Source organism: Sardina pilchardus, chromosome 13 (genome assembly GCF_963854185.1).
Source record: "Sardina pilchardus chromosome 13, fSarPil1.1, whole genome shotgun sequence".
Classification (NCBI taxonomy): domain Eukaryota; kingdom Metazoa; phylum Chordata; class Actinopteri; order Clupeiformes; family Clupeidae; genus Sardina; species Sardina pilchardus.
The window spans coordinates 28,015,889-28,042,567 of NC_085006.1; the positions used below are offsets into that span (position 1 = coordinate 28,015,889).

At 44.3% G+C, this 26,679-nt stretch overlaps 1 protein-coding gene across 1 annotated transcript; it reads left to right on the forward strand.

Annotated features, from left to right (window-relative positions):
* Window positions 1-247: 247 nt before the first annotated feature.
* Window positions 248-26,679, forward strand: gipr (gastric inhibitory polypeptide receptor). Its single transcript, XM_062552023.1, has 15 exons — window positions 248-301; window positions 941-1,009; window positions 1,456-1,552; window positions 3,086-3,193; window positions 3,553-3,674; window positions 10,150-10,256; window positions 14,070-14,223; window positions 16,875-17,034; window positions 18,605-18,665; window positions 19,193-19,262; window positions 22,117-22,205; window positions 23,982-24,120; window positions 24,379-24,420; window positions 26,278-26,454; window positions 26,542-26,679. Exons 1-15 carry the CDS (start codon window positions 248-250, stop codon window positions 26,677-26,679), a joined length of 1,587 nt encoding a protein of 528 aa, XP_062408007.1.

Sequence of the window (26,679 nt, forward strand, 5' to 3'; positions counted from 1 at the left end):
AGAGCCAACTTGCAATGCTACTTGCCATAGGTAGTTAGCTTCAATTAACACCCGGATCTCCTTATATGGACAAAGACGGCAGATATTGTTGTGTGTAATGCTCCAGTCATACAGCAGTCGTGCTGTAGTCGATGTTTTTAGTGTGTTTGTAATGTTTTTTGTGACTGTGTGTCGTGTTTCCCTTCAGCGTGATGGGGTCGCTGGTGTGGGCGTCTGAGGGGAGCCCAACCCTGATTGGCCAGGCCCGATGACGGACACTGGGATCTTTGAGATGACCGTCCCCACTCCGACGTCGGCACTGGTCTGAGTGATGAAGATCACGACCAACACTGACCTCTTCGTCTTCCTCACTCTGTCTGTGCTCTGCAGAATTAAGGTGGGCGCGATCACCACTCATGCCACGGTCACTTGGGCTCACTGTGACTGCTCCGGATGTCTGAGTCTAATCCACTAAGATGACATGAGTTTTCCACCTCTCTGTGCTCTGGTGGTGAAGCTGGGTTGTTTTGTTGGCTGACAGAGTTTTGTTGTGTGAGCTGTTTCAAAGGTTATTTGGCTCACTTCCCCGACGGTTTTGACACTTCACTGAACCGTAAACACTAAGATCACAGTGCCTGAAATAGCAGTGTGTGTGTGTGCGTGCGCGCGCACACATGAGAGTGTGTGTGTGTGTGTGTGTGTGTGTGTGCATGTGGATACAAAAACAATGTGTGTGTGTTTGTGTGTGTGTGTGTGTGTGCATGAGTTTGTGTATGAGTGCACATAAGTGTGTGTGTGAATGTGGATGCAAAAACAGTGTGTGTGTGTGTGTGTGTGTGTGTGTGTGTGTGTGTGTGTGTGTGTGTGTGCGCATGGGCACTGGTCGTTTCTTCACCCTGCTGTAATTATACTCCTTCTGAGTTTATAGATTCCAATTAAATTGTGTCCTAATTTGCTGCAGCATCACCTCATCACTGCCCAGGTCCTGATCGGGTTTAACGTGCCCATAAAGGCCTTCAGAGGTGACTGTGTGATTCATTACGCCCGAGCTCACCGGGTCACATCTGAAACAATGTGCTCGTAGTGCAGTGACCCAGCCAGGGCCACGTCTGAGCCAAATGCAGCCCGGATACGGTCGCCACAGCATCGTTTGTGGGCTTGTGGTCATAAACGTGTATGTGTATCTGTATCTGTATGTGTGTGTGCGTGTGTGGTTGTGGGCTTGTGGTCCTACATGTGTATGTGTGTGTTTGTACTGTATGTAGTGTGTGTGTGTGTGTCTGTGTGTGGGCTTGTGGTCATAAAAATGTGTGTGTCTATGTGTTTATGTGTGTGTGTGTGTGTGTGTGTGTGTGTGTGTGTACATTTGTGTGTGTGGGGGCTTGTGGACATAAATGTGTATGTGTGTGTGTGTGTGTGTGTGTGTGTGTGTGGGCCTGTGGTCATGTCTTGTGGTTTGTGGTCTGTGGTTTGCAGTCAGCGTGTGGGAAGACTGTGAAGGACACAGTGCATGAATGGAACCTCTACAGGAACGAATGCCTGCTCAAGATCAGCACCGACCCCAAGCCATCAGGTAACACCTGCGTACACACACACACACACACACACACACACACACACACACTCACACACATGTGCGCACGCACATACACACATGCACACACACACAAACACACACACACCCACACACACATGCGTGCGCACATACACACACATACACACACACACACACACACACACACACACACACACATACAGTACACACACACACACACACAAATTCAAGATATTAGAAAAATAATACAGAATATAAATCAAAATGTTAAGAATAATCTATTTTTAACACTGTCACACAATCAAAAAAGGATTCCAAAGGAATGGCTCATTGTATAAATGTTGTGCACAGATGTGGAGAGAAGGGAACATGACAGGGAGGTGTTGACAGCCAACTTTTCCCGCGTAATGCAGTGATCCAAAGTGATGTAATACGTCTGTAGCACGCTCCGAGCTTATTTCCCACATCCCGCTCACTAATCCCCTTCATCGCACCTTATCCCCCAGCCTTCAGGCTCTTACTAACACATTAATAAAAGCCTAATCTGCCCACACATGGAAGAATGTAACCCTTGGGCCAGCCTTTGGTTCGGCTTAGCGCGTGTGCTAGCTACATGCAAATGTCCGACTGTCGTGTAGCATTGAACACTCTCTCTGCCCGCAATGAATCCGTTAATTATGCCGTTATATTGTATGATATTTCTCTTTCAGTATAGCTCATTCAAAATAGGAAAACCAGAAAGAAAATACATCTGCTTAAAACGTTGTGCCGCACAATGCATTGCCCAGCACTGTGTCCTGTTACAGTACATCCAGTGATGACATTCCAATCGAAAATACAAGTCAACAAACAGATTTTGTTGCTAAGGCTCGCTCACTGTCACAAGCAGTTAGTGACACGGTGATAGATGGTGGCGACATCTATTCACATTCTGCTCACATTTCTGTCTGTGCGGAAATAGAATATGGCATTACGTTTTGAGATGTATTGCTTTAAAATTGTTGGCTGGGTGAACCCTGCCTGAACTTCCGGGGAATTTGAATTTCGCCCGGCAGCTCAGGCTGGAAACCAGCAGATCTATCTCCTCTGTTTACTGCCAGAACCTTTGGCTCCAATCAGAAACAGCCATACTTTAGTCCTCGCACGCTATTGGCCGGTGACGTGACGATAGCAAAACTTAAGCGACGTGAGTCATTTGAACGATGCCCATTGATCACGCCTCTTGTGCAGTAGAAACAAAGCGCAGCCTCCCCAGACTAATGTTCAATCTTAAAAGATTGAGCTTAGTATGAGTCTAGTGAAAACTACACTATTAAAGTTGTCTAGCATATCTAGTATCTCATGAATGCAAAGGAGAATATATCATTACGTTTTGACTTGAGATGAATTGCTTCAAAGTTGTCTTGTATATCTAGTAGCTCATGAATGCAAAGGAGATCATTTCTCTCAGTGTGGATGTGTTGCTGTTTCCACATTCTTACTCTTACTTATTCGTTCTTACTTTCTCCCTCTCTCCCCTCTATGCTCTCGTCTGCGTCTCTGCTCGGACAGGTCTGGTGTGTGGCCGGATGTTCGACATGTACGCGTGCTGGGCAGATGGTCTGCCCAACACCACCGTCAAAGTGCCCTGCCCCTGGTACCTCCCCTGGCATGACCAAGGTACGTTGTTTGTTACCTAGGTATACCTACAGTAGGTAACAAACAGGAATAGTCAGGAAGCTCACATATTCTCACAAGAAAATGAATATGTCACTTGTCTGTGCCGTGTGTGGTTTTTTGTAGGAAAAGCATCTCTTTGCTTGTCTAGGTTATCATTTGTGCATATTCCATCCTTTCAATCACTAATTTCTTGCCTAGGCTATTATTTATGCATCTTCCATCACCAATCTTTCTATTATTTCCATTTTCTGTTCTTCTCTCTCTCTCTCTCTCTCTCTCTCTCTCTCTCTCTCTCTCTCTCTCTCTCTCTCTCTCTCTCTCCATTCGGTCACTGTGTTCCATGTGTTCTTCTGTCCCAGTGCGGAACGGCTATGTGTTGAGGGAGTGTGGTGCAGATGGACAGTGGGCCACCAATAACACCAGCCGCACCTGGAGGGACCACTCCCAGTGCAATGACGACGGCAGCCAACAGAGGGCGCAGGTACGGAACAAAAATGGGAGAAATACAGTATCTACTGTATCTATAAAATACAGGAACGTATAGTTGGTGTGTTTGTGTGTTAGCCGCAGATCTGTTGAACTGTCTGTCCCGTTGATTTCACACTTGACAGGTGTCTTGCTACGGGCATGACTAAGTGCAGTGCCAAGTTTGACATTGTTTGGATGTAGCCTAATGCCAAAGATACTGTTAAATATATTGGTAATAGCATGCACGTTGGCTTTCTCCGTTCTACTGTAGCCACTCCCCCGTCGGTGTGTATGTGTGTTATTTGCATATCTGTCGAAACTGTAAGTTCGATTGTTTTCAAACTTGCCAGGTGTCTTGCTATGGGCACGAGTAAGTTTGACATTGTTTGGATAAGAAATGCAAAATATATTGTTAGATATATCGGTAAAAGAAGGCTTTCACAGGTCACTCACACAGCACTAGAGGATAGAGGATAGAGGATAAGCCAGGCTTTGGCAGACCTGAAACTGTGGGTGAAAAGTTAAGCGAGTGCAAGATGTATGAATGTTTACTATATCTGACCTCAACAATAAAGACTCCCTGGATAGAATGCGGTTTGTTTGCTTAAAGGAGTCATAGAACGCATTTTTTGACCATTACAAATTGATCTTTGAGCCTAAATAATGTCATATGTAAATTTGTGGGGCTGAAAACGCCCCAGGAGCACTGCTAGATCGCCTAATACAAGGTCATAAATAAGCCTTGCAATGAAACAGTTTGTTTTTCCCGCCCACTCAGCAAGTTCATGAATATTCAAATGAGATGCGCGCTGATTGGTCTATTGGCCGATATGTCCTGAAAGTTGATTGGCTCAATCCACCGGTCTGAAGCTAGAGCAAAGTGAAACTACGTTTACTGCTGGTAAATAAAGCCAAAGTCTTTGATAAAGCTATCAACAATGGATTTAATAAGGAATACAGCCGTACATGTATAAACCGAGTCAGAAGAAGGTTCTGACGAAGATGAAGTGCAGCAGATTCCCCAACAGAATGAATGTGTTAGATTGGTAAGTTTTATCAGTACATTTCTTAGTATTAACTCTCCAAAGTTAGCTGTAATAACGCTAGCATTACAACGTCTCTGCCATAGACCACATATCTAGATACTAGCATCGTAAGAGCAGTTTAACAAGAATTATTAATCGAAGGTATGCAAATGAGAGGGGGTGTATCTAAAGGGGGATGGGCGCCTATTACGTGTTATCTGAGCTCTGTTCAGATTGGAGCATTTCAACACGGCTGTTTCTATTTCCCAATTTGCATACGAAAGCAGGCGGGGGACGCGGTAAAGTCTTTGGTGTTGTCCTTTGGACACTGCTCGCAACCTAAATTCAACAGGAACAAGGTGAATGTGGTTTTGAATTCTAGGACTCCTTTAAAATGATTCTGCAGATTTTGCATTCTGCAGAGTGCTGTGCTTCAGTGAGATCCACTTATCTCTCCGCGACAGTCAGCCCATGGTTCAGCACATGAAAGCATGGCTTCCTCAGCCTTTTCTCTGGTTAAAAGGGGGGGCATTCTGCACAGTTTGGACAACAAATAGGAGATATTGTTTAGAAATAGATCGATCTTTAAAGAGAAAGTGACAAAGAGAGGAAGAAAGAGAAAGTTAGAGAAAGGGAGAGAGAGAGAATTGATGCTCAAGGGGACATTTTTGAAAGCAATTCAGCAGTGTTCCATAAAGTAAATGTAACTCTTCAATTTCACATCAATTTCAGCTGTTTGGGATCCACATGATTTGATTTTTCTTTTCCTTTTTCTTTTTCTTTTTCCGTCTGAAAACAGACCAGCAGCTTATTCATCACAAAACTGTTTAGGCCTACTCACCTTGGAGAGGGAGGGGAGGATAATAGAAGCATGTCAAAATAGTGCAGTAAAAGAAAGGCTTTCAGAAGCCAATAACACACGTTAAAAGCACCACCAATCACTGGTGGCACGGAGATGTAGCTGGTGATTATAATAATATAAAAAATGTGTCTCTAAGTTGAACTCTTTCATCTTGAATGAAAGAAATACAGGTAGATAGATAGATAGATAGATAGATAGATAGATAGATAGACTGCTTTTATTCATTTCCAAAGGGACAAAAGAGCTCATGTTGAAGGAGAAAAATCACCATCACATTGGCCAATCATGTGACCTCTGCGTCCATGTGTCAGTCAGACTGTGCTTGGTATTTAGAGGGTGTAGAGTCAGGGGTGCAGCCCCTCTGGTGGAGAGATGTTCGATCTCTGTCACTGGATTAAGGCTCAGGGGGCCGGGGGGTCAGGAAGTCCATATCTCCATGGCCAGAGGCAAGGAAGTCATTTCGTCCTTGAGTGAGAGGCTTTTCAGTCAGTGTTTTTTTCCCTTTCATCTTTTAGATATGTTATTCATGAATAATGATTTAAGGTTTTGTTTATTTTTGTATTGAATATCCTTAACACAGCATGCTGTGTTTCATGTATACTTTTTCAAGCTGTTTTTTCAAGCTCATTTGTTGATATATTCATAGTCAAGTGAACTACAAGGTTTGTGTACTTTTAGACCAAAACACCTTACTGCTGTTTTAAGTAATAATCATTTAAAGGGAAACTATTGCCGGTTTCGCTTTCGTTTTTCTTTTTCGTCGTTTTACGCTTGCAGATTTCTCTAAAGTATTAGCGTGTATATTTTACAACACTCCTCAATCAGTCAGTCTGTCTTTTCATGAGCATGATCATGAGGCTGGAGACTTTCTCTTTTTCAGTGCCACCGTCCCATGCGTGGTTTTTCCGCTCAGAAGCGCAAGGGGGAAGCGAGACAGCCGTCATGCAACCCAAAATAAGTCAAATAACCATTCCAATGACTCCGAAGCTGATTAGTTAAGGCAAATTAAGCTTAAGAAACGTGCACAATTCACCTTTAATGCCACATCATCAGCACATCAGGGTCGGTTCTAGCCTACTACATTTGGGTCGGCTGGTAGAAATTTTGGGTGGGCAACAGAGCAAAGCGGTCAGATTTGATCAAAACTGACAAGTTAACCACAAAACACAAACATAAACAAATGGTGCTAAAGAGCAGCTGCAGCCAACAGCAAGAGACGGGCAGTATTTCTGTTTTGTCATTTGAAGAAAATTATGCTTCGCATTTGTATCAAATATGTGTATTTTTGTAGTAGCTGCTTTAGCTGGTGGCTGCTCAGGACAGGAGGTAGAGGAGTCGTCCAGCGACTGGGAGGTTGCCAGTTCCAGCCCAACTCCTCCTGGTGCTGTTGAGGTGGCCCTGAGCAAGACCCCAGTGCTCCCGATGAGCATGGTTGCGTTGCTTTGCAATCTCCATTACGTCATTACATTTGGCTGACGCTTTTTAACCAAAGCGACTGACAACATGGTAAAAACATTTAGGCTTCTAAATGCACTACTAACAACAAATAAATACCACAATAAGTGCATCCATCAATGAGTGTAATAAGTGCATCAATGAGTGTAATAAGTGCATCGATGAGTGCAATTGGCTGTAGAAGTGCTATGAGAGGAGATGTTCTCTCAAGAGCTGGGTTTTCAGACATTTTTTGAAGATGACGAGGGATGTCCCTACTCTAGTAGGAACAGATAGTGCATTCCACTTTCCTCCACCATCAGTGTACAGGTGAATGGGAGGTGTGACTTTGTAAAGTGCTTTGGGTGCTCAGAGGAGATTATTATTATTATTATTATTATTTTAAAAGCGCTATAAATGCAGTCCATTTGCCATTTCCATCACTATAGGGCTTTCTGAGCATAGGTCTAAAATACCTCCATTTCAAAGGCTCTATGGCTGTTGACGTGGCTTTTACAAAGTAATTGCCCAATACCCACTAAACAGCCACTGTTTGTGAGGAAATTGAATTTGATTGCAAATTCAGGTTGATTGATTCATACATTAAAACGACCCGTGTGAGCAGGCATACGAGTATACAGGTGCGCACATTCACTTCCATAAGGACCTGTTTCCATTGGAAGTCCTCACGAGACACACTTGTCATTGCAGTGTGTAGCAGCATAGTGTGTCTCTGACAGGAAGCAGCTGTGACTTAAGTGTCCACAGTAGCGGTGCAATCTCCTGTTATTGCTCGAGCTCCAGAGACAAGCGAGAATCATCGAGCCCTTCATGTATGGAGAAGTAAAGGTGATAAGTGGTTATGAGGGATTTCATGAATATAGATGCAGTCATTACTGGGGCATTTTCAGCTTTTCCTTATAGCTCTTGATCATCTCTCTCTCTCTCTCTCTGTCTCTCTTTCTCTCTCTCTCTCTCTCCTCTCTCTCTGTCTCTCTCTCTGTGTGCATGTGTGTGTCTGTTTTAAAATCATTTGTCATGCTGTGCCATTTCCTGTCTCTCATTCCGCTGCCGTTAAGTCTTTCCACTCTTGTCCTCCCTTATTTCCTTATTTCATCCATCCATTGTTCTTCTCATTTCTTCTGTCTTTTCTTCTGCACTTCTCTCTCTCTCTCATCTCTCCATTCTCTTTCTTCCCCTCTGTCTCTCTCTTTAATCTTTCTTCTCTTTCTTTCAATGAGTCATCAAAGATCCTTGATTAAACTCTCTGGTGTGTGTCCCCCCCCTCTCTCTCTCTCTCTCTCTCTCCCTCTCTCTCTCTTTCTCTCTCTCTCTCTCTCTCTCTCTCTCTATCTGTCTCCTTCCACCTGCTAATGCATGTCTTTGTGAGCAGAGGCAGTGTTGTGAGCGTGGGTTTAATGGACTATGAGAGATATGGCCCGCTGGCTTTACACAGACAGAGAGCCCATTCACACCAGCTCCAGTCGCTCCTAACCGCTTTTGTTCCAGCCCACAGATCAATGGTCTTCTTTTGATCGGAGGGTTGATGTCAAGCGTTGGGGGAACTGTAATACAGAGTGCAAACTGAACCCTCCCAGGCCTCCAACAGAGAGTGCCCTGGGCTGTGAAACATGTGTTACTGCATTTTGGATCATTAAAATGATAATAAGTGCATGTCAATTGTGTGTAGTGTTAGTGCACTGATGAGTCATCTCAATGCTAGCCACCCATTAGATTTGTTGTTTTAGCAATTATATTATGATGACCATTAACCTCTCATTATCTTTGTTAGAATTCTACCAAAAATCTCGATACAAGTACCGTTGGCTGCTTTTCCACTGCATACAGTACTGTGCAAAAGTGCTAGCCACCCATTTAGATTTGTTGTTTTAGCAATATTATGATGGCCATGTTTTTATTTTTCATTGTCTTTGTTAGAATTCTACCAAAAAGATTGAAATGTGTATTTCTGGCTCAGGTTCTACTCTTGCGCATCCATTCATTCCACCTGAGAATATAACGAAGAGGGTCACTGAATGATGTTCAGTACTTTTCAAGTGTCTCCTCCACTGTGTACCCTGCCAAAATGCTCTTGACACCGCAGTGTCAGTTTTGGGATGAGTCACTGTCACGTCAGCGGCTGATCTCGAGATCCCCATCGTAGCTGTATCTGCCAGCAGCTTCTGGCAGCCTATAGGTACATGTACAGTGTGCCCATTGGTGGAGAAAAACAGCTCCATCAAGAGCCCCTTGGGTGATTGGTCATCATCATTTTGTTGTTTTCATACATATTTATCTATTTTCTATCGGCTAATACAAGCTCTCAAGGCTGCTCACTTATTTCTATTGTGTATCCTACTATGTACTTGTTATCTTACTGTATGTTACTTTACTATCCCATTTAACACGTTTATCTTTGGGAACTTGGGGATTTGAGTGTGGCCAGGTATAGGAGAGCTTTTGTGTGTGTGAGTGTATGTGTGATTTGTTTCTCTGTATTGTGTTTAGTATGTTTAAGGACCCCCTCGAAAATGAGATGAATCATCTCAAGGGGCTTATCCTTACAAATAAACATAAACATAAACATCCACTGCTAATGAATCAAATGGTAGCTGGAGACTGAATTGGACTGGTATCAGAACAAAAACTGCATTTCATGTGTATTTAAATAGATTACTTTGAAGATATGTTCTGTGCTCTCTGGCCATATTCTAATTTAGAAAGCGAGAAATAAACAATATGGTCCTAATAGCATTGCTTAATCTACAACACTGTATGTAAGGCGCCTGAGACTTTTGATGTTTAGATCAACTGAAATATCATTAAATGGTTTTTCAAAGAAGGCTATTTTGGACCATGTAGAAAAAACGTTATGTTTGTATGTTTATTTCCCTTGCTGTTCTGTAGTGGTAGCTCAGGAGGTAGAGGAGTCGTTCAGTAATTGGAAGGTTGCTGGTTTGAGCCTGTCTCTTCCTGACCTTGTCAAACTGTCCTTACAGTAAGCGAGACACTGAACCCCAAACTACTCCCGATGTGCTGGTTAGCTGTCGTGCAATGACAGCCTCCATGGGCAGAGTGTGAGTCATTCCTCTGTGACGTGATTTGTGTGGTCAGGGGAGTGGAGGAACGTTTTGTAAATGCTGTCCATTTCCTGTGTGTGTCCACAGGAGAACCAGATGATGGTGCTGGCCTACTTCAGGGTGATGTACACGGTGGGCTACTCCCTCTCTCTGGCCAGCCTCTCGCTCGCTCTCATCATCCTCCTCATCTTCAGGTGAGCTCTGCCACCCACTGGACTGTGAGTCTAGAGTACTTCCGATCACAGTCAATAACATCTAACTGATACTATTTACTGATAGAGAGGGTTTTTTTTCCCTAGGACAAGCAGAATGACCCAATTGGCAATGTTCAAAAGTATATAAATTGACAAATGATGGCATATGACCAAGATATAACGTATACAAATATTTTTTTCAACATTTGTATTATTTCAGAAGTGCAGAGGTGGAAAAATCTAGCTTCAGAAAGTAAAAGTCCAACCACGTACTGGATATACCTGTACACTTAACACAGGTGATCTCACCAATTAGCTGCTCTCCCTGGCTGAAGAGAGTGCTAATTAGAATAAGCTGGTGGAAGTGAATGGTTGGCACAGATATGTGCTAGGACTTTTACTTTCTGAAACTGGACTTTTTCCACCTCCACAGAAGTGTGTTTTCTTGTAGTTGAAAATTAACTGACATAATTAGCTGAGTCAGGTCAGGTGTTAGGTGACTGCAGAAGGCCCTATAATTGCACACAAAGTAAGTGACAAAACAGTCATGCATCCGGATCCTGCTCTGGATTGTTACTAGAGGACTGAAATATACAGGAGGACTGAGGACTGAAATTGAAGTAAATTGGACTAGCACTTTTTTAAAGTTGGAGTGGACACACACACACACACACACACACACACACACACACACACACACACACACACACACACACACAAAATAAATGAACGAGCAGATGCACCCTGGTTCTCCTTCAGCGAGGGGTGAAAACACTTTGTCTCCTGATGGATTGGCGAAAACTTGTTGATGTATTTTCTGGGAACTGTTTGCACAATCTGTTGATTGACACCCGGGGCGTCCAGCGAGAGAAGAGTGTCACTAATGGAATTCCACTGCATTGTGACCCTGAGAGTGTTAGGCTGCATTAGGCAGTCAGCACCACTCCTGTGGGTGGGACCTCTGAGTTTTTCAGTTGATAACTCCCATTGGTCTTGCCTGGGTGTGAGTGTCACACAGCCTGGAGTATCCACGGCAGAGACAAGCTATCGCCTCAGAAGACCATTACTATTGTACTGCGAAAAGAAAAAGCCTGAGTGATGACAAGAGGCAGTCAACTGAGACTGATGGGGATGGAGAGAGAGAGAGCAGAGATGGGAGGAAAGAGTGAAAAAGGGATGCGGAGAGGAATTGTTTAGATGACAAAACACTAAGACGGTGTCAAGAGCTCGGTGAAAATAGAAGTGTGTGTGACGTTTCTGCTTCATCAACGTGAGAAATGAGGAACTGTGTCAACCAGATTAAACGCAGCGTCATCCAGCTAGGACATATTCTCAGTCAACCAGATTAAGCACAGCTTCATCCAGATAAGACATATTGTCAGAGGCAGTCCTGTGAGCTATTCTCTCTGTAAACTAAGACTCTCAAAAACCTCTACAAAACAAACCCAGTAAAAAGAGCCTACAAAGACATTAACATGCCTTTTTGATATGATTAATAGGCTACTGTTCTGCCACACATTGAAATCCACGTCAAATGAACAGGACCAATTCCAGAGTCCCACTGACCATCACACCATGTGCTTTTTTTTGGGGGGGGGGGGGGGGGGGGGGCTTTTTTGCCTTTATTTGTATAGGACAGTGAAGGGTGAGACAGGAAGTAAGTGGGAGAGAGAGATGGGGTGGGATCGGGAAATGACCGCAGGCCGGACTTGAACCTGGGTCCCCGCGGCATTTGGACCCGTATGTGGTATGAGCGCTGTAGCCTGCTGCGCCACAGCGCTCCCACCATGTGCTTTTTTACCAAGTGCAGTACAGTGTGTCCATGTGGGGAAATGCTGGGTCCTACTGATTACTGGAGACACCTACAGAAGTGCTGCTAAGGTCACAGGTTACAGGCACCCTACTAAGGTTACAGGTCGCAGGCCCACTGCTGAGGTTACAGGACACAGCACTGTATCACATCTGATGTTGTGAGTCCTTTGTGTTTGATGTCCAGCATGATGGTTAATAATGACCGTTAGCCGTTTATAAGATTAGCCTTCCCTAATGAATGTGTTCCCTATGGCAGCCCTTCAACGCATCCACTAATTCAGACCGACTCAAGGAGGAGTTCAGCTCTCCACACGGTTCCAGTGTCATTAGTTCTCTCCAGATACCCAGGGGGCAAAACACCCATTTGTTAGGAAATCAGACATGGGCTGCTGTTAAATGTTAAAATCATAACATCATATAAAAATGAAATCTATGATGTCTGAGGAGCACAACCTAGCCAACCCGGTCAACAAGCTGCTGGAAACTTCTAAGCAATGCTACCTCAAATGAATAAGAAGAGAGTCAAAAGGAGTTTGGAGAAAATGCCTTGACTGTACAAGATGTCCACAGCTATGGACATAATGGGTGCAATGGAGGTCAATAGCCTAGTAATAGTGTGCTGCGGAGCGAGAGTGGCCCTGTTTTTCATTATTGTTGGTACACTGTGACTCCTGACTCCTGATGGCAATCAATAAGAACAGACAGTTCAGAAGACCATTATCTTCCAAGTGCACATGTGTGTGTGTGTGTGTGTGAGTGTAATTACATAGCTGTAGCTGTGTTTAAAGCTCTCCTCCGACCTGTTGCTCCTCTGAAGCCCCTCATGGTGGCTGAGAACCAGCAGGTTTCATTAACTCGATAGCGAAGATGTCAGCGCTACTCTCAAGACCAGGCGTGCGCAGGCAATCAGATGGTCAATTATCTCACTGGACAGAAGCACGGCTGAAGTCAATGAAAGGGAATTTTCAACCATCCCTCTGGAGGTATTGAGGAGCATTCCTCGAGTGGCGCAGCGATGTGCTCACGATATCAAGAGTCAAGGGAGAGAGCTCTTATCTACAGTAGCTCTCAGCTAACTCAGGAAGATGGAATCTCATGGAAAACACTGATTGCAGCTCTTTGAGGGGAAAGTACTGTAGCACACAGGATTTCCATCCATATTTGTCCTGTGAGGTGGGCAAGTAAAGTTAAATGTCTGATATTTATGATATTTATATTATTTATCTGACATTTTACTTTTAAAGTATCTTTTTGGGGCGTTAAATGACTTTATTGATAGTTACAGTGGAGAGTCACAGGAAGCGAATGGGAGAGAGAGCGGGGATGGGATGCAGAAAGGACCACGGGGCGGGAATCGAACCCGGGTCGCCGGCGTGCAGTGCAGGTGCCCTAACCCTAACCCTAACCTTAACCCATGCCTAACCATAACGCCTTCCAGGCAGCACTGCCTTGAAGACAACGTTTGGGGGCTCAAAACAACAGCAAATGCTTTTTTAGACGGTGTATTGAAGGGTATGTACTGTAGATAGATAGATAGATAGATCGATAGATAGATACTTTATTGATCCCCAAGGGGAAATTCAAGAAGCATCTGTAGCATCTGATGAAAGATGGATGGCTCTCTCGCATGAGTAGAGGCTGTTTGTGGCTCAGCAGCATGTTGTGAGTAAAAGTAAAAGTGAGCAAACAAAAAAATAAATATGACTTACTTCTTGTGGCCTCCATGTTGGCCAGAGCGAGTACAAAAGTCCACATCAGTACTTTATCACTCGCCACAGCAAGGATGATCTCTGCGCCCAAGTAGCAGTGATTTGCCTGTGCTTCATGAAACTGTGTCGTGCTCCTTTAACAGCTTTTACTAAGTGACACGGACTCAGACACAATGGCCGATGTGACGTTTGAATTCAAGCCGACCAGTTGTAGGCAAAACTAGTAAGAATGTGTGTGTGTGTGTGTGTGTGTGTGTGTGTGTGTGCGTGCATGTGTGTGTGTGTGTCACAGGAGACTGCGCTGCACCCGTAACTTCATCCACACCAACCTGTTTGCGTCGTTCATCCTGCGGGCCGTGTCCATCCTCACGCGGGACGCGCTGCTCACCAGAGACGCTCCGCAGTTCAGGGACAACAGGGACGTGTCCAACATGCTGAGCGACAAGGTGAGGACACACACACACACACACACACACACTACACACACACACACACATATACTACACACACACACACACACACACACACACATATACACACACACACACACATATTCATTCACACACACACACACACACACACACACACACACACACACACACACACACACACATATACACACACACACACACACACACACACACAGAGTGAGGTGTGTTTGCAGAGGGAACAGCTCAATGGTGGACACTGCTTTAGCTCGATAGTGTTTTGAGCCCCCAACGTCGTCTTCCAGGCAGTGCTGCCACTGTTGAATTAAAGGCACTTAATCCTACTTCTAACCCTAACCCTAACCCTAACCCATGCCTAACCATAACGCCTTCCAGCCAGCACTGCCTTGAAGACAACGTTGGGGGCTCAAAACAACAAGAAACGCTTTGGTAGACGGTGTATTGCATGAGTAGAGGCTGTTTGTGGCTCAGCAGGCGTCAGTACAAACATCAGACACACACATGCAAACACACACACACACACATGCACACACACACACACACACACACACACATACACACACACAAGAGTCCCAATGCAATAAACCTGGTCATAGTGGTATCCAGTGTGATCTACTATGAGCCCAAAAAAAACCTGATTCCCTCATCCAGTGTGGTTGCATGTCATCACTCCCTCAACACCCGGAGTGGTCTAACAACAGCTGCTCTCACACCTCCGAGGAGAGACCACACTCTATCAGTCTCTCTCTCTCTCTTTCTCTCCCTCCCTCTCTCTCTCCCTCTGTGTGTGTGTGTGTGTGTGTGTGTGTGCATGTGAGTCAGCCAGCCAGGCTACTTGTGTAGCTTCAATATCACCCATTCAAACAGAAGATACCTTGACATGACTGCACTCTGTTAGGGGTGAGCATGTGAGATGGAGAGGTAGTGAGTGGGATGAATGTTGAGTCCTCGGGGAGATCTCAGCCCACCGCTCACATGGATGTGAAGGATCTGCTTGTAAATGGCAAAAAGACTTGTCAGTGACATGTGAAGAATGTCAGTGGTTTTGATTTCATGACAGACAAGCGAACATGAATAAACCCCTCAGATGAAGTCACTGTAAAATGAAATGTCACAGATGTCAGTCAGAGGCAACAGCTTCATGTGAACAAACTGAATAAAATGAGACACTTACAGGAGTAGATATCAGGCTCTATTGTAGCCTACACATGGGGCAAAGCTCCATGTAAGGCTTATTCTTTTTTTTCAGTATATTTTTACTTTATTTCTAGGACAATGAAGAGTGTGACAGGAATATGTCTCACTCCTACCCCCGCAAGGCTTATTCTTATCTTGCACCCAATAAAGTCATCTATTGTTTGCCATGGGCTTCACTTTAATCAAACCTTGAGGCCAGATACGTGTTAAATAAGAACATAATGTGTGCTCTGGCGTATGATCCAAAATTTGCTATCTTGCACCATCTTAAAATAAATACACCGTTGACCATACCTGGTCTAAAGCGACAGATGCATATTTATATATAAGCAGAATTGAAGACACTGTCACAAGATGTTAACAGCCCAAAACAACCAGTCCCAAACAACTCCTCTGCAGGATAAATATCCTTTGGATGTTTTGTTCATTCGAACATTATTGGGGTAAGCTTTCCTTTTTTCAGGCTATGTTTTTTTTCGAGCCCACTGTCAGTCAACAGTGAAAGTGACTTAGATGTACAGTAAACCCAGTCCTGCACATTCTCTCCACAAAAATAAATCATGCTTGCCAATTTCTCTCCATCTCCTACTCCATCCCTGACATCCGTGAATATGAATGAGTGTGTGCATAGTGTGTGTCTGTTGTTGTATATGTGTGTGTGTGTGTGTCTGTGTGTGTGTGTGTGTGCGTGTGTGTGTGTGTGTGTGTGTGTGTGTGTGTGTGTGTGTGTGTGTGTGTGTGCGCGCACGTGTGTTTATCTCTGTGTGTACGTGTGTGTGTGTGTGTGTGCGTGTGTGTGTGTGTGTGTGTGTGTGTGTGTGTGCTTGCTTGCCTGCATGTGTTTGTGTTTTTATGTATGTGTGCGTGTGGGTGTGTTTATGTGTGATAGGTAGAAACACACGGTCTGTGATCATAAAATCACGCCCTTACACACGCGTAAACTTTGCAACTCTGACCATGTGTTTCAGATGGCTAAAATACAGCCCATACTGTACAGTGTGTTGTTCTTCCTGATTTCAAAATGGTGTGTTAGAAGTCATATCACATACAGGTCATTCAGGTTACCAGGTTTGTACTGTATGGCTGAATATGTCAAGTCCCCCTTCCCCCCACACACGGACACACACACACACACACACACACACACACACACACACACACACACACACACATACACACATACTGTACACATCCCAAGTGAGTTTTTTTTGCACCTCCCCTTGCACACAGCAGCCTGCTACACACACACACACACACACATTCACATGCACGCGTGCACACACACACACACACACACACACACCTACTGTATGCATGCACACACACACAAACACACACACACACACACACCAAGTGAGTTATTTTTTACATAAACAGTATCATGGGATTTCACATGCATAATTCTTTGTCTTGACCCTTGACCCTTGACCCTTGACCTCTGACCTCCCTAGGCTCTGTCGGGGTGTCGCGTGGCCCAGGTGCTGATGCAGTACTGCGTGGGGGCCAATTACTGTTGGCTGCTGGTGGAGGGGCTTTACCTGCACAACCTGCTGGTGCTCATGGTCTTCTCCGAGAACAGCTACTTCTGTGGCTACCTCGTCATTGGCTGGGGTGAGTACACACACACACACACACACACACACACGCACACACACGCACACACACCATCATCATCGGTGGACACTCGGGGTCGAGTATGTCTGTCCTCCTTCTTGGTCCTTATGGGTCTTCAGATGGGCAAAGAGGCCAATCCTAGACCCACATACTTTGGTGCAATGTGGGCATGGATGAACCACGGTGATTGGGTTTTGGTGGAGCCTTCTTAGTGGAGGTGGTCTCTTTTTTTCGTCTGCGCTTCTGCTCTGCAGCACTGTGGAGATCGTTGTTATACTGTGCAGTCCCATCTTGGACAGCTTGCCTCCAGGCAGCCCTGTTTCTTGCTGTAGCCTCCCAGGTCTTAAGGCATATGTGGCACTTCTTGAGGTTGTCTTTGATGTTATCTTTGTACCTTCCCTTTTGGCCTCCTGGGGCGTGTTTTCCTTGGACAAGCTGTGAGTAGAGGACTTGTTTGGGGAGGCGGGAGTCAGGCATCCGGATCACATGTCCAGTCCATCTGAGTTGGAGTTGGGCAACGATGGCGGTGATGGTAGAGACGCCAGCCTCCTCCAGGACACTGGTGTTTGTCCGTCGATCCTCCCAGGTTATCCTGAGGATTCTCCTGAGGTACCTCTGGTGGAAGGCCTCACATGCTCTCAGGTGCCTACTGTATGTGGTCCAGGCTTCTGACCCATACAGGAGAGTGGGGAGCAGTACTGCTTTATAGACCAGGATTTTGGTCTTTGACTGGAGATCGCGGTTCTCAAAGACCCAGTCTCGAATATGCCCCGCTGGCACAGCTAATGCGATGGTGTACCTCCTCATCAATGGTGGCTTTAGATGACAGAAGGCTACCTAGGTATGGGAAGTGGTCCACATTTTCCAACCTGATGTTTTCAATGGAGATGTTTGGGGGAGTATTGCTGTTTGGTGATGGCTGATGGAGGATTTGTCTTTTTGATGTTTATGGCCAGACCAAGCTGTTTGTACGCTTTCGCGAAGGCAGTCAGGGTGCTCTGTAGGTCCTCTTCTGAGAGGGCTACAGTTGCATTATCGTCTGCATACTGCAGCTCTGTGATGGATACAGTGGTGGTTTGATCTTTAGCACTCTCGCTCTTTCTTTCATGTCAGCTTTCAGTCTTCTTTCAGAAGAAACCGGTATAACTCCCTTAACGAAGTCAGACTGACAGGCATACTGTACTACCATTCAGTATGGCAAAGATTATAGTACATAGTGTCCTTTGTCATTTCCATTATTTCTTGAGAGCGGATTTCATTCAGAACATTTTCTATACAGTCGTGCAGTGCAGAGGGCTGAGTATTCTATTACAGTGGCATGCTCGTCAGCATCAAGGCCACAGGCTCCATACTGGGAGCACACGCATTATGGGATGCGCAAACGCATATAAACGCATGAAATACAAATGGAAGCTTTTTTCAAGTCAACACGACCCACATGTGACATGTATAAGTTAAGAGGGATTTTGTAAGTAGCAGTAATGGAAGGAGTAAAACCATTACTGATTAGCGTTGGAATACATTTTCTGGCAACATTTTGATGTTTAATTTCCTTCTCCATATGCAGGCACTCCTGTGTTGTTTGTGGCGCCCTGGATTGCTATGAGATATTATTATGAAAACACCAGGTGAGACCTCCACTGTCTAAATTGGACGTATAGTATCTGTATTAGGCTAATTTGATTTCCTGTAATCCAATTATCAACACAGTACTGTGTGTGTGTGTGTGTGTGTGTGTGTGTGTGTGTGTGTGGCATGTTGTTCATGTGTGTGTGTGTGTGTGTGTGTGTGTGTGTATGTGTGTGTGTGTGTGTGTGTGTGTGTGTGTGTGTGTGTGTGTGTGTGTGTGTGTGTGTGTGGCATGTTGTTCATGTGTGTGTGTGTGTGTGTGTGTGTGTGTGTGTGTGTGTGTGTGTGTATGTGTGTGTGTGTGTGTGTGTGTGTGTGTGTGTGTGTGTGTGTGTATATGTGTGTGTGTGTGTGTGTGTGTGTGTGTGTGTGTGTGTGTGTGTGTGTGTGTGTGTGTGTGTGTGTGTGTGTGTGTGTGTGTGTGTGGCATGTTGTTCATGTGTGTGTGTGTGTGTGTGTGTGTGTGTGTGTGTGTGTGTGGCATGTTGTTCATGTAACCCACATTAACTTCAGTAATTTGCTCCAGGTGCTGGGAGATCAATGAGAACATGGCGTACTGGTGGATCATCAGGACCCCTATTATGCTGGCTATACTGGTGAGTGTGTGTGTGTGTGTGTGTGTGTGTGTGTGTGTGAGAGAGAGAGAGAGAGAGATTCTGTTCCTCATGGCTATACTGGTGAGTGTGTGTGTGTGTGTGTGTGTGTGTGTGTGTGTGTGTGAGAGAGAGAGAGAGAGAGATTCTGTTCCTCATGGCTATACTGGTGAGTGTGTGTGTGTGTGTGTGTGTGTGTGTGTGAGAGAGAGAGAGAGAGAGAGATTCTGTTCCTCATGGCTATACTGGTGAGTGTATGTGTGTGTGTGTGTGTGTGTGTGTGTGTGTGTGAGAGAGAGAGAGAGAGAGATTCTGTTCCTCATGGCTATACTGGTGAGTGTGTGTGTGTGTGTGTGTGTGTGTGTGTGTGTGTGTGTGTGTGTGTGTGTGTGTGTGTGTGTGTGTGTGTGTGTTTGTGCGTGTGAGAGAGAGAGAGAGAGAGAGAGAGAGAGAGAGATTCTGTTCCTCATGGCTATACTGGTGAGTGTGTGAGAGAGAGAGAGAGAGAGAGAGAGTGAGAGAGAGAGAGGGACGGACGGACATCAGAGTTGATCAAAAATATAATCTTTTATTGCAATAATTAAATATTCATTCTAAAATCTAGGGGTTTCATGTAGTAAAAGACACACACACCCAAGAGCATGGCTGACAAATGCCAGCCCAACTCAGGAGCTTCTTATGCTCACCTTCAGGTGTACACAATCAGGTTGATTATGGCCCAAACACCACCCAAAGGCTGGTGCACTGTCACTGCAGGGCCAGTGGGGGTGCAGAGGGGCGTAACAATGTTAGAGAGGCATGCTATTCCTCCTGGCTATTATACTGGTGTGTGTGTGAGAGAGGAAGTATAATACCGTTTTTTACAATCACTTTGCTACTATTTTCAGAACCTTGGTGTCATTTTTCACAGCTCTAGACACAAAACTCACAACCAATGATCAAAATACATATTTTTCAAAACTCTAACCCTTTTCTCAATTGCTTGGATACAATACACATACAACTTAGATCATTTGTTCATTCAACAAAACTCACCTGTTCAATATGATACAACTTAACCTCAAAGTACTACTATTTCAAAAGGCAATTCACACATTACATTTCAAATGAGCGTCTATTCATTTCCTTACAATGATCTAACTATCAATTGATACAACTGCTCAAAATGATAAGTAACTGTTGCATTACTCTTATGCAGTTGTATGGAAACACGAAACAGACACACAATCTTCCATGTTTACTGCAAATCATGAAAGTTTCAAGATGTAACGAGATTCACTGTCACCAATTAGCGTGGAGCATGAACCAATTAGACTACAATATCTTTATATATATATAAAAAATATTTTTTCTATTTTCTATTTTCATCAGGCTGTCTTTTCTTTTCTATTTCATAGCTAATTATTTTTTACTTTAATTCAAATAAACCTATGTTGTGATTTTACTGTAGTGTTTTGCATCAATATATTACAAACTTTGATCAATGATTCCACTGTGTCTGTAGTATTCCCTCTACTACTGCAGTACTTTTACAGAGATGTGTTTACTGTACTGTTCCTGTAGTACCATAATGAAACCTGTATCACCTATTTTGTTCTACAATATCTAATGATTGTACGAACAATGACCCAATGAAACTATCGGTTGCTTGTGTGCGGGTGATCTATAGTCAGTGGTATTTCACAGTAAATTTGTTTTTTGAACCAATGATTGTGCAATTGCAAGATTTCTTTGAAGATGTGAATGTACAATCCAATGTTTTGAACATTAGAGGGCCTGTGTTACAAGTGATAACCGTTTTGAGTTTTGTGTCTAGAGTTTTGTAAAATGACATCAAGGTTCTAGTAGCAAAGTGATTGTAAAAAACTGTAACGGAACAGCTTTGAAGAGCATCAGAGATGCCATGCCAATGTGTCCTTTGTGTGACAAGTCATGTCTACATTTTTGTTGTCATTGTTGAACAGAGACTGCATACGTGTTTGTGTGTGCATGTACAGTTGTTTGCAACTACAGATAGGGGGACAATTATTCATACTCCTGGAAAATATTGATTAGAAATGGATGATTTTCTCACAGAGAGGCGTGGTACTGTACAGTAGGTATTATAGGAACACTTTTCAGATCTGTGAATGCAAATAAAGATGTTTCCATTGATTATTTAAAAATGATTTGAATCATTTTGGACAAGCTATTTTTCTGAACTGTATGTGTGGGTGTGTTGGAGAAAGAGCAGGCAGGTGTAAGTATGTGTATGTGTGTGTGTGCGTGTCTGTGTGTGTGTGTGTGTGTGTGTGTGTGTGTGTGTGTGTGTGTGAGTGCGTGTGTGTGTATATGTGTGCGTGCGCGTGTGTGTGTGTGTATGTGTGTGCGTGTGTGTGTGCCTGTGTGTGTGTGTGTGTGTGTGACGTGACATGCCCTGTTCTCTGCCGCACTCTTCACCGTTGACTGCCGCAACTGAAGGCATGACTCACACTGTCATGGCGCCGTGGCTCGTGGCCTTTATTAAACTCCTGAAGCAGCTCCACATGGAGAGGCGAGGCTGGGCGCTATAAACCAGTAGACACGAGCATCAGAGCAGCAACATGAACATGAACTTTACCAGCCCACCAGCCATGTATTAGATGAGTCAGTTCTCAAATGTCACTCTCTCCCTCTCTTTCTCTTTCTCTCTTTCTCTCTCTCTCTCTTTTATCTGTTCTCTCCTTCATCCTCCTTCATCCTCCTTTTGTTTTGCTGTTGTTTCTTTTTTATGTCTGATAACCCCCGCCACCCTTGCTCTCTCTCTCTTCTCTCTCTCTCTCTCTCTCTCTCTCTCTCTCTCTCTCTCTCTCTCTCTCTTTTTCTCTCTCTGATACAGGTCAATTTTTTCATATTCATTAGGATTATCCTAATCCTCATCTCCAAGCTGAAAGCACACCAAATGAGGTACACCGATTACAAGTTCAGGTAAGAGCACGTCTCTTAGTGCTGTCTCTGTCTCTGTGTCTTTTCTCTTTGCCACATCAAAGGACCTCATGGTTCCTTCTTGCAGGAAGTTCACCTCCCGGATTACAGTTAGACAAATCCACACAATTAACCTAACCAGGCTTGTTCCTGCCTCAAAGGAGACTCTTCTCCTCTCTCCCCATTTAGACCCGCTGCGCTGCTTCACTCAAGGCCATAATAATGATTAATGCATTTGCCCAGATGTAGTATAAATGCATTTCACCCACGTGCCATGGAACTCCCACGGAGCACACTTGGTTTTTGTGCAAATATAAACATTTGAATGAATATGTGGCGGCGTGTGTGCTCAGGGAGCCTTTGATGTTTCAGCTGGAGTTTCAGCTGGAATTTTTATACTCTTTGACTTCAAATCCCATGAGCCTCCAGGCCATAGGAGGAGTTTTAGGAAGTCGTCTTCCTACCCCTGCGGAGGGGGGGGGGAAAGTGTTTAATCTTCAGACGCAAGGCAAGTTGCGACCCTGATCCAATTCCTACTACACTGGGCTCGGATAAGAGGGAGACTCCAGAAGCTCTAAAAATGGAACAAGACAGACTGACAAAGAACGAGGAAGAGAGATAGACAGAGAAAGAGGGAGAGAGAGATAGAGAAAGAGGGTGAGAGAGATAGACAGTAAAATAAAAAGAGAGATACTTCAAGAAGGAAGAGAGAGAAATAGAAATTACTTAATAGAAATAAGCAATGGAGAAACTGGAAAAAGAAGAGACGTCAGAAAAGAAATGAAGTTAGATATAAAAACTGAGTATGAATGGGTCTTTGAAATGCCACTGGGCATGAATGGTCTACTAAATGCACTGGCGCCAGACGAAGCTTTATCAGAGGAAATTAGATTTTCCATGAATCTGAAATGGAAGATTATAGCTAACAATGTCTCAAATTACTTTATTTGATTGATTATATGATAAATTCTCTATTCTTCAAATGATACATTCATTTCAGATAGATATAGGCCTAATTCAGATGTATATCATCGGGTGCCATCTGGAATAGCTTAAGCTTTAAAAAAAAAACATCTCTCTCTCTCTCTCTCTATATATATATATATATATATATATATATAAATTCCTGAATGAAGTCTGACTTACAGGCATATCTTTAACATTCAGGCTCACAAAGATTACATACTGACGTGTATAATTTCCATAATCTTCTGCGAATGGAATTCATTGATAACAGTTGTGCAGTGCAGAGGAATCAATATTTAATCATAATACAGATCTGGTGCTCTTTTCCGCGAGTGCTGTTATCTACTGTCTATATACTGTATTTCATTCAAGGTATTTCTCCACGGTTTGGTTGGCCGTGTGTGTATTGGCTTGATGGCCAGAGGAACATTGAAGTTGAAGTTGAATTTGTTGTATTTTTCGTGAAGCACACAGTAGCGTACGTAACTCAACTCTTTCAGTAATCTGGTTTTATGTAAGATCACATTTCCTCATGTGCACATGCAGTAAGATGGCTACGGCAAAGCTACTCTGGAGACGGCTATGGGGACATTGGGTGCCTCTCATGTAGTTTATACGTCCTCCCTCGCTCCTCGGGCCTCGATCCTCACTGATCTACAAAAAGAAAGATAGACAAAGGGATAGACTATCGTTGTTGCCGCCCCATCATTCTTTATGTAGATCAGTGAGGATTATAATTGTTGGTTTGGCGTAAGTTCCTTGTATGTTTTTGGTGAGTCTCTGTGTGATGCGACGCGTCTGGTGGTCCTGCAGGTTGGCCAAGTCCACTCTGACCCTCATCCCACTGCTGGGGATCCATGAGGTGGTGTTCGCCATCATGACGGAGGAGCAGACCGAAGGGACACTAAGGAACATCAACCTGTTCTTCGAGCTCTTCTTCAACTCCTTTCAGGTAGGCTACGGGGAGTAAGGGCGAAATGAATTAGTCTATGTTTGTATGTATGTGTGTGTGTGTGTGTGTGTGTGTGTGTGTGTGTGTGTGTGTGTGTGTGTGCACGCATGTGCGGGTGGGTGCTTGCACGTGTGTGTATCTGTGTGTGTGTGTGTGTGTGTATGCCTTTGTTGTGAGGGGTCTATTTGCTGTGCAATCTCCACAGAAATGAAGGTATAAAAATAACATATTCTTCTCTTTTTGTGTATCTCTTGAAAGGGTTTCCTTGTGGCCATCCTGTACTGTTTTGTGAACAAAGAGGTTGGTGATCCATGCAATGAATGACCTTCTGTCTTATATACTGTAGGCCTACATGCACACTCATGATGAACACACACACACACACACACACACACACACATGCTGACAGACACACACACACAGACACACAGACACACACACACACATACACACACACACACACGACCTGGGACACCAATTTGTGTTACACAAATTGGCTGTCCCAGGTCCTGTCTTCTATTGTCTTCCTCCTCTCCTCCACCCTGTCACCACTGCTGCCTTGCGCTGCGCTACGCTACGCCATGGTACTTATCACAAGGTCACGCCAATATCAGAAATAACCACGGGGCTGGGAGTGAACCGCCCGCCCGCACCCCATCCACCCACCCGCTTGTCTGTTTACCTGCCTGGTGGGGAGAGCACTGGCCTGCAGCAGCAGAGATCCACAGTTAGCGCTCAGGCTCCTACAGATCTCTCTGCTGCTGATAAGACTGCTGTGATTAGCACTACCGTTAGCACTCTGGCCCTACAGCTCTCTCTGCTGCTGATAAGACTGCTGTGATTAGCACTAACGTTAGCATTGAGGTTCCTACAGATCTCTCTGCTGCTGATAAGACTGCTGTGATTAGCACTAACGTTAGCATTTAGGTTCCTACAGATCTCTCTGCTGCTGATAAGACTGCTGTGATTAGCATTGAGCTCCCAAGACCTGATGTGTATCTCTCATTAAGAACAGAAGTGCAGATGGGCACGTTTGCATGTGGTGAGGTGGTGATTGATTGATTTGGATGTCTTGATGTTATTTAGCCTGACTCTCACCAGATCCTTGTAGTTCCACCATGCTCCACCAGAGGCGTTTCGCTGAGCTCCACACAAGGGTTTGGGATCGAAGGCAATGCAAACTCCTTCAAGGGAGAAAAAAATAATGAACCAATCAGGATCACCGGGCAGGATTTCATAGATGTCACGTAGCGCCGAAGCGCTGTCTGAATCAAACAACAATAGCGGCAAGCAGCGAGGAGGCGTGTGCTGACATTGATTCTGCTATTTCAACTGTTTTGTCGAATCTATCGAGTATTCATTCTTTAAAAGATGAACAGAGAATGGTTTTGAAGGCATTTATTGGTGGCAAGGATGTTTTCACTCTTCTTCCGACCGGGTTTGGCAAGAGCTTAAAGTAGCCTAGCACGTCATTCAAGATAACAGACGTGGAAACAGAAAGTGGTTTATCCAATCACATTAAAGGATTTTTTTACAAGACCCCGCCTTCTGAAATACATCTCCTATCGAGAAGTCCCAGATCCTTGTGTGAAGCTCAGCGAACTACAAGGATCTGGCGAGAGTCAGGGTAGATGTTGTTGGGATTAGTGGGAAAAATAACAACTCAATACAGGTATCCACAGTGTGCTGGCTGTAATCTGGTTATGGTTTATATTGGGGTGAATAAACTTAAGTACATTCATTGTATCATGATGTTTTTTTGACCTATTAACCCATACAGAAATAAAGCATGTTTTAAAGTGTAAAAAATGTGGGCCAATTTTGAATATTTACATATATTTCGAAAATATATTGTAAAAATACATGTCAAATATGTTTTGCTGTGTATGGGCCTGTATGGGCATTATATTTTGAAAATATTTTTTATTTTAAATACATTTTTTGTGTATGGGAAGAAGAGCAATTATTTTCTGATAAAAGATTCAACAGAATGCAACATTGAAGAACATACAGGAATATAGGAATTCACATAATTTCTTAGAAGGGCAGCCATGGCACATTGAAATACACATAAAAGAAATGTACATAGTCTATATAATAATCCAAGAATCTACAGAATGCTCCTCAGGTTTTTGACTCCTCCCCTTTTCCGTGCAGGTCCAATCGGAGATCAAGAAGAAGTGGCAGCGATGGCGGCTAGGCATCAGCGTGCTGGATGACCAACGCAACACTGGCAGCCACACGCCCCAGGGCAATGCCATCGTCGGGCACGTGTGCCACCACAACCCCCCGTGCCAGCCAGAGTGCCCCCAGGACTGCGTCTCAGACCCCCAGGCCCTCGCCGCCCAACCTGCCCAGCTCAACCACCACCACCACCACCACCACCACCACAACCACCACCACAACCACCCCGGGGCCAAGAAAGGGAAGGCGTACTGCTACATCTCTGCCCGCAAGCAGGCCATGAACGGCCTGGATGGGCAGGGAACGGGCCCCGAAAACGGAGGCGGAGGAGATGGGGGGGACGGGGTGATCAAGTACTCGGAGAGCTACTGCTGA

What these genes read in the sequence shown, in the direction of transcription:
- gipr (XM_062552023.1), top strand. Translation starts at nt 248, where the DNA reads ATGACGGACACTGGGATCTTTGAGATGACCGTCCCCACTCCGACGTCG. An exon ending in ATCATCCTCCTCATCTTCAG is followed by an intron (nt 10,257 to 14,069) that starts GTGAGCTCTGCC and finishes TGTGTGTCACAG; the next exon opens with GAGACTGCGCTGCACCCGTA. An exon ending in TATTATTATGAAAACACCAG is followed by an intron (nt 18,666 to 19,192) that starts GTGAGACCTCCA and finishes AATTTGCTCCAG; the next exon opens with GTGCTGGGAGATCAATGAGA.